Source organism: Lactuca saligna, chromosome 9 (assembly GCF_052625555.1).
Source record: "Lactuca saligna cultivar CGN05327 chromosome 9, ASM5262555v1, whole genome shotgun sequence".
Lineage (NCBI taxonomy): Eukaryota > Viridiplantae > Streptophyta > Magnoliopsida > Asterales > Asteraceae > Lactuca > Lactuca saligna.
In genome coordinates, this window is record NC_136425.1 from 4,540,300 (window position 1) to 4,553,255 (window position 12,956).

Here is a 12,956-nt window from a genome sequence, read left to right on the forward strand (position 1 = left end):
AAGAATATAATAAACAAACGTTATTGGGTTAATGGAAAAGGTGAAGTAACTCAAGTAGTCGAACTCGAGTTATGGGTCTCAACTCTCAGGGGTCACCAATTTTGGGCTTCAGGTAAAATGTCTTTATCGAACTGGCCTATTGAAAACGAGCCCATATTTTGAGTTGACAAGCCTATATCCACAATAATCCATCAGGGAAAATTTTAGAAAAAAATCCTAACACTTTTGGATTTTTTTTTTCTTTTTGTTTGAATAAAAAACACTGATATATATATATATATATATATATATATATATATATATATATATATATATATATATATATATATATATATATATATATATATATATATATATATATATATATATATTTCATATTAACCTACGGAATCAGGGTTACAAATGCTTATGATAATTTCTAACCAACTTAAGTGTATCACATCAGGCTAGTTGGACTGTTTGGTGAGATTTCGTAGTGGACATTAGGTTGTTTCCTCTTTAAGAGTGGTTTTGGACTACGATTTTCATTTTAGTATGTAAATAATTACTTAAATGAAAAAAAATAAAATAATAATTAGTGCTTCTTCTGGAAGAAAAAAAAATCGTATTGGCTATTATAGATAAAAGGAGGCTGATTTTAAAATTGTGACATCCATTAAGCAAAAGTAGATGTGTAAATGTAAATGACTCCACGTAACTAACAATCACGGAGAATTATGTGTTGTTTATCTCCTTGCATCTTATTACTAAGTGTGTTGATTGAAACCCTAAGAAATATTCAAGTTCCTATCAAGAGCTCAAATGATCAGAAATATCCGCAAGGATTATATTGTTGGCACATTAAAGCAAGGTCGAATAACTTGAAAATGAGCAAGCCCAAAAATATACACCAAAAAATTGTCCGGCCTTTAAGTACATACATGTTAACTCAGGTCTTGAACAGCTCGACGAGTCGAGTTCTTATAAACTTGAACTCGACTTGTTTTGAGCTCATATTTCTACGTACTGAAGCTCGAATTATCAGACAAAAGGCTCGACTTGTTTGCAGCCCTACTTGATTATGATACAACACCTGCATTTGATCATCAACATTCAGTTTAACCATTTTACAGGATTATAAAGTAAGTAAGTACTAAGTATTAGGAACCTGCACTCCAAGTCAGGTTTGGGGACTTTATATTTGTTCAAATGCAAGTCAACTTTATCCCTCCAAATGTCCATTCTTCAAGTTGCAAAACCCTAGCTTTAAGAAAGGATGAATAAGTCATTTAAGAATTCAAATATAGATGTAGATAGAAGGATGGATGAAAAATGAAGTGCACCCTTTTTTGTGATTTCTTAAAAGGCTTCGGGGTTGGTGTACTCTAGCAGCATATGCGGTGACCTGTATATTTTTACCAATGTCCAGTACAAGACCTCTTCAACTACCAGTTCGCCCTCAGCTCTAGCAGCATATATATCCTCACATATGGCAATCAATCTACACACACACACACCAAAGTTACTTTTCAGAATCAGACCATATAAATAATAAATGCAACCCACAAAATCAAAAATGCCAAAATGATGGAAAATCATAATTTACCTTAAATCAGCTGATATTGGGCTATAACAAATTTAATAGCTTAGCTAAAAATAAAACGAGTTAAATAGTGAAAAAACGTACCTGTCACAAGAAGGAAGGTTCTCGAATGGAATTCTCATTCTCAAGTCAGAGCACTGAAGCCTTATGAAGCGACCAACTGCTAATACAAAAGTAATGTAGAGACCCCATATACTCGATTTGCTCAACGTCTCACCAAGAAGACCCTCTTAATAAGATTCAACAAATAATTATCAATATGTATTTTATTTTATTTTTTAACTTTTTGATTATATATATGTTCCATTTAAAGAAAGACGAACTTACGTGGCGTTTCCTCTGACACTACAATGGCCATGGGCCCCATCAAATCTCCACATGCACTTGAATTGAACCAATCAATATCGTAAAATGACCACCATTCTGAACTCCCGCGATGTAGGAGAAGCTTCGCATCCACCCCACCTGCCTGTACATGTAAAATGAAAATTCCAGCATTAGGGTTAGGGTTAGGGTTAGGGTTAGGGTTAGGGATACAGGATAAATGTACCTTTTGGTCGAAGAGTCTGACATCCCCGGAACCAGTCAAGCGAAAATACCTTGGATAAGTGTTATTTATCCTAAAGCTATTGGTGGAACCATTAAGAACCTGCTCAAGTTCTGAAGGCGTGGGAAGATCTGAGCGTTGTATAGTTTGTTCGTATTTTACAACTTCTTTGTTCTTAGGCCTGTCTCGAGTCAGCACCCAAGAAAATTTCATATCCATGGCCATATCAAGAGACTGAATGAACTTTCTTTGAATGGCATCAGGGACAAGCCACAAGCTAATGGCATCGGCTTGGCAACATATCATTTGGATATCATCCACATTATAAGAATCCAGGTAATTATTGGGATCAAGATTAGCTGAAGGTTTCAACATGTTCCATGGTGTAATTGCACATAGAGTCGTCTCGTATAACATCAATCGTCCACCGTTTGTCTTTATGTGAAACTGAACACTTACATCATTAATAGGGTTGGCTATGTTTGTCGGGTTACCACTACTATACATCTGCAATTTAAAAATTTTTGTTTAAAAAAAATATCAACAACCATGCAAAATCTTGTATATATAAACAGAAATAACTTACAAGCATAGGAGCCCATATGACACAGATTAATATAAAGAATAAGCATAAGCCATTGCAAAATTTAGTAACTTTCTTCTGCCTCTCTCCTTGTCTACGACCGGCCATGTTCAGAACTGCATCAGATTTGACAAGGTACAAACTTGCATTTATGTCCTCCAACTATAACCACAAAATTACATACATCAATCAGTTTATTTATATACATGCCAGATGCTGAAAATCATTCATGAAAACGAAAAATCCTTTCAGATTTCTATGGATAGTTGACTTCTTTGTAATTTCTGAAAATAAACCCAAAATTTGACTTGCTTTCTTGGTTCTTAACACATATTGATAGATTAAAAAAAAAAAGGAACTTACCTTGAGCCAGTCATACATGGTCAAAGATGTGGTGGTGCATGACCAATCAAGAACACATCTTAATTCATAGAGGAAGGGGAGTGCACGGTAGAGTCGGTAACCCAAATAATTAACTCTAGTAATACTGCTAGTCAAAAACTGCCTATATAAAGTACTCTTATGAGGAACCCCTGATCGTATTTGCATGGCTTGAAGGGCCAAAGAGATGGCTTTAGTAAGATATATTGCACGCAGTGCTAAACCTGCTGCATGGTGCTGTGAAGGTTCCATGCTCCAGGCATACTCCGTCACTGAGTATGTGAAAATTACAAGGTTAAATATGTAAAATATCACTTTCCCTGTCGCAAATGAACACAGATATAGAACACGATCTAGCACGATCAAGAAGAAGATAGCCTGCATATACATATATAAAATCTAATTAGCTTACACCCACCCCACCCTAACTAATGTAGGTATTCATTCAAGTGATGATTAAAAAAACTTGCCATCAAGATGAACACAAACTCCTTTGGAAACTGATCTTCCAGCTGATAAACATCTAGAAATTCGTTTTTATTCTTTATAACAGACTGGTAGAAAATGGCTACCAAAAAGAAAACAGCCAAATCCGCACCGAATATGTAGGCATATAGATCGATCTCTCTTTTGCCTCCCCCTATTACGGATACAATAGAATAAGGAAATCCAAAATGTTTAGAAAGACCAGCATCTTCTGCTTCTATTATCTCCTTAGCCACATCAGCTGCAGGAGTGAGAGACTTGTAATTTTCAGCCATAATACATTCCTCCCTTGGCGATGCATACGTGACTTCAAAAACCGCCAATGCCACATTTGGGCTGTCTTTACTCTTTTCAATGCTACGTACTTGGACAGTACTCGCATAAGAGCAAGTGTCAGGGTCTGATATCTTGCATTTTGAATTATGTACAAATCTAAGCATTTGGTTGACTCCCGATTCTACCCTTGCTGGTTGAATCCCGTATTCCGGCCATGAATGAACATCTAATGATAACTGGATAAAATACGGGGGAGATTCTGCTTCTTGTGTCAGTGATTTCCAGTAATTAACACAGTTCCCGATGATCAGTTTAGCAATATTTTTTACAATCTGAAGAACCTTTTGTGTGTTCTCTCTCCAGCTTGAACTAAAAAGAACCTCCGTAGGGTTGACGATTCTCCCTGTGAAATTGCTGAACTCGGTTGCGAAAATCCACTCGCTGTCTTTGGCAGTTATAGAGCTCTGAATGAGGGTAAATAGGTAAACTAGAAATAGTGGCAACAAACTGACAACGAATGAAGAGGTTATTCTGTTTGTAGGAAACCCCCATTCCGGAAGAGACACGGAATCGATAGTGATCCCACAATGTTGGATGATGATTTGATAGACATACTGAATCAAAATATAGAACTCCGTGTAGATCAGCATTACAACCCAGAAGATGTAACTAGGTCCGGTGTTCACACAAAGAGCATACAAGAAGAGAGCTGCAAGATACACCATGGAAAGCAGGCTAAAGTTCCAAAGAAAGACAAGAAGGAAGCAACAATAGCAGACAATGTCATTATTCGATTGCATCTGTCCCCATATATGTTGAAAGATTATCCCACAACTAGCCGACTCAGAACCAGTTCTACTTCTTTCAGATTGCAAAGAAGATGAACGATTCGAAGCTATGTGACTCTCGTTTTGGCTTTCTGTCTCACTATTCTTACCAGTGGGTGATAACGAAGTCGGGTCATCCGAATCTAAATCTTCTTGAGGGATATTTAAGTAATTTGCTAAGTTGGAAACTGCCCGATTCCCGATCGACTGTACTTGAGAAACACCATCACCTATCAACTGTACAGCAGATATCAATGTGCTTTCTTTCATAGGCCCTTTACCTTTCTTATCCATCTCTGCGATATCCTCATCAAACTCAGCAACTTCAATAAGATGCGAGTTTTCGGGCGACTCGAATGCAGGTAAACTTTCGGTTCCATGGAATTCAAATGGTAATGGCATCTCCATATTAATATCTGACGCGTGTTTCTTGAGATTATCTTCTTCTTTATTAACAACAACACACTGTGTGGTATAATCGGTATTTAAAGAGACAGCTCTCCTTCTTCGTAGCCCTTCGTTACGAGGTGAATCATCATGAGTATGTTCATGAGCAGGACACGTAGTGTGAAGCTGGATCTGTAAGTTTAGCATTTCGGATTTCATCTTCTCCACTTGCATATTCCTCTGGCGTTTCTTCTCTTTGTCTTCACGAATATGCTGCAACTGCTCAGTTTTCCATGCAGCCTTCTTCTCTTGTTCGCGTACAATCGCACCGATTTGCTCAGCTTCGAGATATTGGAATACGTAATTTAGCTCAGGAGAGGAAAACATGTATGACTGCAATGATACCAGAATGAAGATGATAATCTCAACCAAAGCAGACCTTGAGGTAATCCGGAATCCATAGTCATACTTATAAAATCCAATAACTTCATAAACATAGTCTATGGTTTCGCATTTCCCTTCGTTAAAAACACCCACGAATGGTGATTGATAGGCAAGAGAGAGAACAATGACAGCAAAGTTGTATATCCGCAACCACTTAAAGATCTTGTTCTTTTTCTTTAGTATTGTAAGTCTGAGTCGGAAAAGACTTAGAGCAAAAGCGAGATATCCAAGGTGTAATATATCGTATTCGAGAGTTCCGGTGATTAAAATTAAGGCAAGCACAAGATCCAACAGATGGCAGTAGCAGTATAGTCTTAAATAGTCAAGAAGAGTCCAGATGGTTTTGGTTTCAAGCGAAAGGTCTTTCCAAACAAACGCATTCTTGCGTTGAGAAATCATTTGGCGATATGTATATGATCCTGAGAAACTACAGAATCGATCGGCTCGCAGCTTGAAACATGAAAACTTGAAGACTATGAAGTAACTTATCAGCACTCTTGGGTCATCAACAGTAAGTCCTACACACACAAAACAAAAATTAAGAATGCAAATGTTGATGATTTCATGATCCAATTTGATATTCAAGTTACAGCATGTTAATTTCTAGATGAATTCATCAAAAGTATGAAGAGGAGAGAACAGTACCTAGCCAGCAGCGACGACAATAGCTGAAATGAAATTCCGAAGTCCTCCAGCAGTCATGGCAGTGTAAGGTGTTGTCACTTTCACCAAATTCACTTAAAGGCCTTTCAGTCTTCCAAATGGCAAAATATTCAAGTAAAAGAACACTAGCAAACAGGACAACAAATAATGACCATGATCTTTGCACTAGTTGTCGGCCAAGCACAACACAAGCAGCAAGTGATGCGATATACAGCAGAGAAATGGCATTAAGAAGAGCAAAACTCGCAAGAAGCAATGCGATCATGTTAATCTCAAGGCCAAAGAGGATGAACATGTTCTCCATCCAAAACTTTAGGTATATCTTTAAGGAAGTCTTCTGCATTTCAAACCTCTCTTTTCTTAAGAAAAGAACCTGCTTCTTTTTCCATTTATGGTTCTCATTAACCTGTCCCCAAAAATACCCAAGCATGTATCTTCTGTTATTACTCTTGGAACCTGAATCACCAGATGATTCTTGGTTGTTTGCTGGCCAAGAGTTGATGCTTCTCAACCCCATCTTTTTAATAGATGAAAAAACATTATCCTCATCTGGAATCGAGGCAACTGGTAACACATCTTCTTGAGAGAAAAACAATGGGCAAGGCTCTTCCCATTGACCTACACCCGAAAGCCAACTGGGAAGCACCTCTAACCAATGGAAGACATTATACTGAAGGGTGCATGCAGCAATGACCAGTACCTTAGCCCTCAACCCTGCTTCTAAACCTCTAGCTCCAGGCTGATACACCTTTAACCCTAGAAAGTTGGAAAAAGCAGAGTGTTTTTGCCCAGGAAACATTGAAGCTTGTTCCCCACACAACTGGAATAAATACTCTGATGTCACGAGAAATCCCGTGTAAACCAAAAATGATTTTGATGGGATCCGGGAAGCTTTTGGTAAAATTGAGCAGAAGACAGTGCCAAGAAGATAGAGAAAACCAAATGCACTTATTGGAGATATTGCTGCGTAGAACATAGCAGCAAACAAGATTTTTTGACTGTGCCATATTAGAAGCCTTCTAATAAACCCAATCACCCCAAACTGGAGCCGATTTGTGTCCTCTAAGTTAGGATACCTGTTTTGTCTCCTCTCGTAGCTATAAAGTTGCATTGCGATTGTTATTGCTAATGCTTCCGAAACGTTTTCAAATACTGCTGCTTCTGAATTGTAGCCAAGGTATTTATAAAGATCAACTTTTGTGGATATCCATCCCTCAAAACTTGGGAAGATGCTCAAAATATAGATGAGAATAAACATCACAATTGAATATGCTTTCAATGGGAACCATAGACGCTTTCTTGTCTTCTCAACAAGTTGTCTGCCAGTAATCCAGAAAAGGAGAAGAAAAAGGTACCCAAATGACACGTAATTAGGCGGAGTCATGTAGACTGTGATAAGTATAGTTACAAACGCAATGTATGTGCCAAATGAACGATATAGCGATAGAAACCTCTGCCCTATTGCACTGAGATATGATGCCACTTTTCTCTCTGAAACAAAAAAAACACAGTTATTAGAAAAGTTGATAATATAAAAATTAGAAGAAATGGTGGTGAATGTGAATGTACCTTGGGAGGGGTTATCATCGATGTGTGTAGAGTTTGCAACAGCATAAACAGATAACAAAACTGATTTATTCAAACCAGCTTTTAAAATACTAAATCCAATGGGAGGGCAAGGTGTGTGCTGCACAATTGCTGAAAAAGAAAACAGAACTTTGTGACCATGCTTCTGAATGGCACAGAAACCTGCAAGCAAAGCTATTTCCACAAAATCCCAGGTGCTATCACATTCAAGGAGACCTGCATCAATTTGGTTACAATTCTTATTATTTAACAGAATAAATAGAAAAGCAGGAAACCATGTGTGATAACTAATCCCACATTGGTTACAGATTCAGGTTTATTTGAGTTTATGTGTAGGATTGGTGAACCGATTAGAAATAGACAATACCTAACTGAGATAAAATTGCCCAACTTATGGTGTCACTTTTCCTCAAGGCCCCAGAGACGAGATTTATCTGAAGAGTGTACAAGATTGCGAAATGAATCTCACACAGAAGAAGTAAGGCGCCTTGCACTCTCGGGCTGATGCGGTGGCTCAATAAATACAGAAAAAAGAATATCACTGAAGCACAGATAAAATAGTAGCACTTATAAGGGCTTGTTCCATAATCAGATCAGATAGTACTAGTAGTAAAATTATATTAATTAGAGAGTAAACGTACTATATACAGCATGGATGAAACCAGGCTTCATTGCAATGAGAAATATTTGCACTAGCATGATTGCCCGGTTACATTTGCGTAGGACCCAAGCGATTGTGGCTACAATCAGCACTTTTGTTTCTTCTTTAACTGCATTTAGAATTGTTTTTAGTAAGAATAACAAATTAATCGGTAAGAATTGAGAAAGTAAATGTGAAAAGAAAAAAAAGACCTTCAGGGGTAGAGTCTCCATCAGACGTACTGGGGACCTCATCAGAGAGGTAGAGGAAAACAGAGTTGTTGACAAGGTTAACAAGGGCAACTAAAAATCCAAGACAAAACTGAGCAAGGATAAAGAAACCAGGAAAGGGATAATGCCACAACCCCACCATTTCCCAAACCTGTGTGTCCTGTATATGCAATTTAAGGAAAGAAACATGCAAGATTATTTCTCATGAAAGGGAAATAGAATGAAAAAAAGAGAGAGATTACCTTTCCAAGCTTCCCATTCTGGTTTGAGAAAACTACATTGAAAATATATGTACTGACAGCCCAAAACAGAATGAAGACAAGGAGCAGCCCGTTTAGTCTGTGCAAACGGAACAAGGATGGGAACACAAATATAATGTAGCCGACATATCCAAGTAACCCAAATGCACACACACTTGCATAATAGAAGCTCCATAAGGAAAGAGCAAACAAGGACACCTGTCAATTTCATCACTGAAAATTTAACAAAAATAAGCCGAAAGATAATTGACATGCTCGACTAAACCTGAAACCAAAATACACTGACTAGGTCAAGGAAGCAACAATCATGTGAAAAGAAAATGTTGCACTTATAAACTATAGAGATTCATATAAGATTTTAGACAGAACAAATCCAAAGACAGTTCACACTACACTTATTAAAAAAAAAAAAAAAAGAGCCTAAATAACATCACTACCGCAAGAGTGCTTATCGATATTTAGATTCCATCAGATCATATCCTTGACCTCCAAACATACTATTTAGGTTTCAATGGTAAATCATGTATTAGTGAGGTAGTATATTCATGAAAAATATCCAATAAAAATTATATCATAACAGATTTTGTGGATTAATGCATAATAATAAAAAGGGCCATGACAGTATAAAACTTAGGAGGGCCTTTCATATGTTACCAAATCCTTGGTTAGTAACCAGATTAACTACAAATGTTAGATTCATGTTTTGCAAGTATAGCCTAGTCATGATTGTAAAGTTGAACTTCTGTTTATGAAATTTTTACAACAGTTTACATCATAGTACTTAAAAGCATGTGATATTTTCCAGAAACAGAATTTGATTACGTTTTATGCATGCAAGAAACTAGGTAGCGAGATTTACTAGAATTCCAATTTGATGTAAACAGATTTGATCAGTTGTTTGTTATACTGCTAGAGATTATAAGTATGTCCAGTTAAGGGTACGTACTGGAGCACCATAGGTAAAGAAATTGATGCTGAATGTCCGAAAAACTGCACCTCTTAGTAAAACATTGGTGTCTCGTTCACCGGATCTACATATGATATTGCCTTAAATTAAATCATATGATAACTTTGATACATATAAACCAATTTTGCATTATATTTTAACTCAGATACCTTGATTCACGGATAAAAAAAGAATTTGTAGATGGGAGAAGATGTTCAGCCAAGTTGCCTTCTCTCATGGACATGATCAAATTCATTTCCTCCAAGTCAAGTTTGACAAAAGATAACTGCATAAATGCTGCAAAATTATCAACTGTACCAAAGTTTGATACAATAAGCAGCAAAATTTGCAGTTATCTACATGGGTAACTAAGTAGAAATACACCAAACACTGAAGATTTTTGTATTGATTTTGTATGACTTCACCGTGGAAGCAATCAAACTATTGAAAAAGTTCCATTTTAACCACTCCACTATAAAACACGAAATGAAAATGACGAAAATATCCTTAATTTTGACCCATTTTGTGTAAATGAACCAGACTGCATAGCTGGTCTTTGATTTTATTTATTTATTTATATATATATATATATATATATATATATATATATATATATATAGTTGAGCTGCCTAAATGAAACTTCTCTAATAGTTTGTTGGACTCCATAGGCATTTTCTTTATAAGTAGGTTTTTTTAAGGAGGAGGGGGAGGGGGAAGTATAATGTTGATAGAAATCTAAAAAAAATGTTGGCAAGTTGGTGTACCCCGAAGAAATATATGATCAGCGAAAGACCAGAACAAATTTCTGTCCAATCAGATTCCGAAGAAATTTTGTATAGGCCGATGAAATCACCTATCATATTCGGTGATCCTGTGGGGAGCTGATACATATACAGAAAGATAATATTGAATCCCGCGTATAGCCAAAGAGCTCTCCACCACCTTCATAACAATTTAAACAAATGCAAGCAAAATTCATTATATATTACTTTGTATAACAAGTTTAAATATTATGATAGAAATCTTCACTTTGTATGACAAGGATCGACATTTTTTTATTGTACTAGGATAATCAACAAGTACTATAAAGTCACCTGAAGACACCATGAAAGTTGCTTGATAATGACCAATCCACAAGACCCACACAGCTAGAAACGAAAAATGGTAAAGAAACCCAAGAAGTGTTGCTGATACCCACAACCAACTGAACAGCAGGCAACAGCAAGAAGAAAGCAACCTTCACATGTGAACCTTCCATACCACCAAATGGGGACACAAATATTCCAGTCAATTTATGACAATAATTTCTAAGAGCTCAAGTTATGTCAAACATTCGACTTGTATCAATTTTGTTTAAATAAATCCCGGTCAAAAGTCAAGGGGGTCAAGTTTCATAAGGAAATGTGAAGTTGAGGATCAGTATGTTGGAAAGAAATCATCAAGCAAAGCTTTAAATTTATTAACTTGTACTAACCTATTCGCTCTATGGCTTCTGCAAGATCCCCCAAAAATGAAGATGACCATGTCAACAAGCCTAATCTGATTTCATGGAGTTCAGTCGTAGCAGTGAATGCTGCTAATAGTTGCAAGATCACATAATAAATTATTTTTGGTGATCTAGGTCTCTTGATTCTGCAAAAACATACTTCATTAGTATGCCTGACAGATTAATTACATAGCAAGAGCCAAGAGCAGCTAATGCTGATGAGATTGAAATTTTAAAATCTCACATCATGAATCCTATAAACTTTGCCCACACAGGTTCTTCTGCACTGCATCTTCCACACCAAATGGCCCATGCTAAAAGAAAAGTCAATTGTGAAAGGATAACAACAAGTGAGTAAACAACAATACCCCATAGTACTATTCTCCCCTTTGAGTGAAATCCTACAAAAGAAAATTACATCAAGTAAGCTTGATATGATATCAACTGCTTAACAGATACACTATAAGGAAGTGTTATGACAGATGCATTTACAGTGCATGAATAATGCAGATAGAAATTGGAGCTCGTCTTCAAAGAGTTTAAAGATGTTTAAGCAGTCCTACTGTATCTGATGAACGAATATAGAGTAATACCTCTTTCCAGATGAACGAATAGAATAAGTAGAGAACCTAGCAAGTTCCCAAGAGAGATCAAACTCCAATTCAGTAAAGCAGCTGCAGTTACAGAAACGATTAGCATATGTGTAGAAAGGTAATAGAGTGATCAGATGAAATTGTCCAAGATTTAACAATCTACAATAACAAATTATTTCAACGTTTACCCCTGAGCTAAGTCAGTTGTTTGTACGGAAAAGTTGTCCAACAATCTCAATTGACAGGACTCAGTGAAAAACGTCATATGAATTGACAATAACTTGACATAATCACGAACAATGTCGCAAGTACAAAGATCACAGTGCATTGTTTTGTCACTTCAATTTTGAAGTCCACGCTAATCTAGCTTATGTAGAGAAAACAAATACTATAATCTGTATTTTAACGACAAATATTAGGTACCTACATCAATCCACAGTAATAAAATCAAACGCCATGCATGCACAATACACATCGTTTTGCCCTTAATTCACAGTCGAATGTTCTGTAAATAACTTTCAGGTGATCTTCATATAAAACTTGCCCAATTAAATAACGAAGAAACAAAATTTTACCTGTAAATAGTAGCAATGACAACAGATATCCTCCGACTAATACCCCCATTGTTGGCTCGTAAGGTCGAAGCCAGATCGTTCATATCATCAGTTGATTATTTAATCAGACTTTCAGTGGAAATTCTCTTTTCGAGCAAAAAATTCGAAAATTTTGAATCCAGAAGAAGCTATTTTTCCCAGTATTGGTTCGATTTCTGTAAACTAACAGCAAAAATCAGAAAAGGCGAGTGGATCTTGATGGAAGATTTACGTAAAATTGCGAGCTCCATTACGATTAGTGTGATCACGGAAGGTGATTACGTAATTTTGATTTGAAAAGACATGTCCAAGACCACGTGGCTAAAAAAGGACAGCTAATTAGTTATCTAAATGCTCATATCTCTTGTATTGATTTATTTCCCATTTACGTTGTCACACATTAGTATAATTTATGTTGTGTTACTAGACATTTTTATTGTGTTGC

General features: G+C 36.5%; 1 protein-coding gene across 1 annotated transcript; it reads right to left on the reverse strand.

The window, feature by feature from the left end:
* Positions 1–698: 698 nt before the first annotated feature.
* LOC145015623 (piezo-type mechanosensitive ion channel homolog) lies at positions 699–12,755 on the reverse strand. The gene is made up of 23 exons (XM_078974092.1): positions 12,494–12,755; positions 11,919–11,999; positions 11,570–11,726; positions 11,314–11,471; positions 10,934–11,090; positions 10,604–10,781; positions 10,010–10,125; positions 9,840–9,924; positions 8,876–9,091; positions 8,616–8,793; positions 8,405–8,533; positions 8,131–8,304; positions 7,746–7,979; positions 6,159–7,667; positions 3,564–6,031; positions 3,076–3,471; positions 2,716–2,874; positions 2,133–2,636; positions 1,910–2,051; positions 1,667–1,811; positions 1,323–1,480; positions 1,148–1,239; positions 699–1,072 (listed from the first exon to the last, which is right to left on the reverse strand). Exons 1-21 carry the CDS (start codon positions 12,540–12,542, stop codon positions 1,339–1,341), a joined length of 7,377 nt encoding a protein of 2,458 aa, XP_078830218.1. The 5' UTR covers positions 12,543–12,755; the 3' UTR covers positions 699–1,072; positions 1,148–1,239; positions 1,323–1,338.
* Between the last annotated feature and the right edge of the window lie 201 nt (positions 12,756–12,956).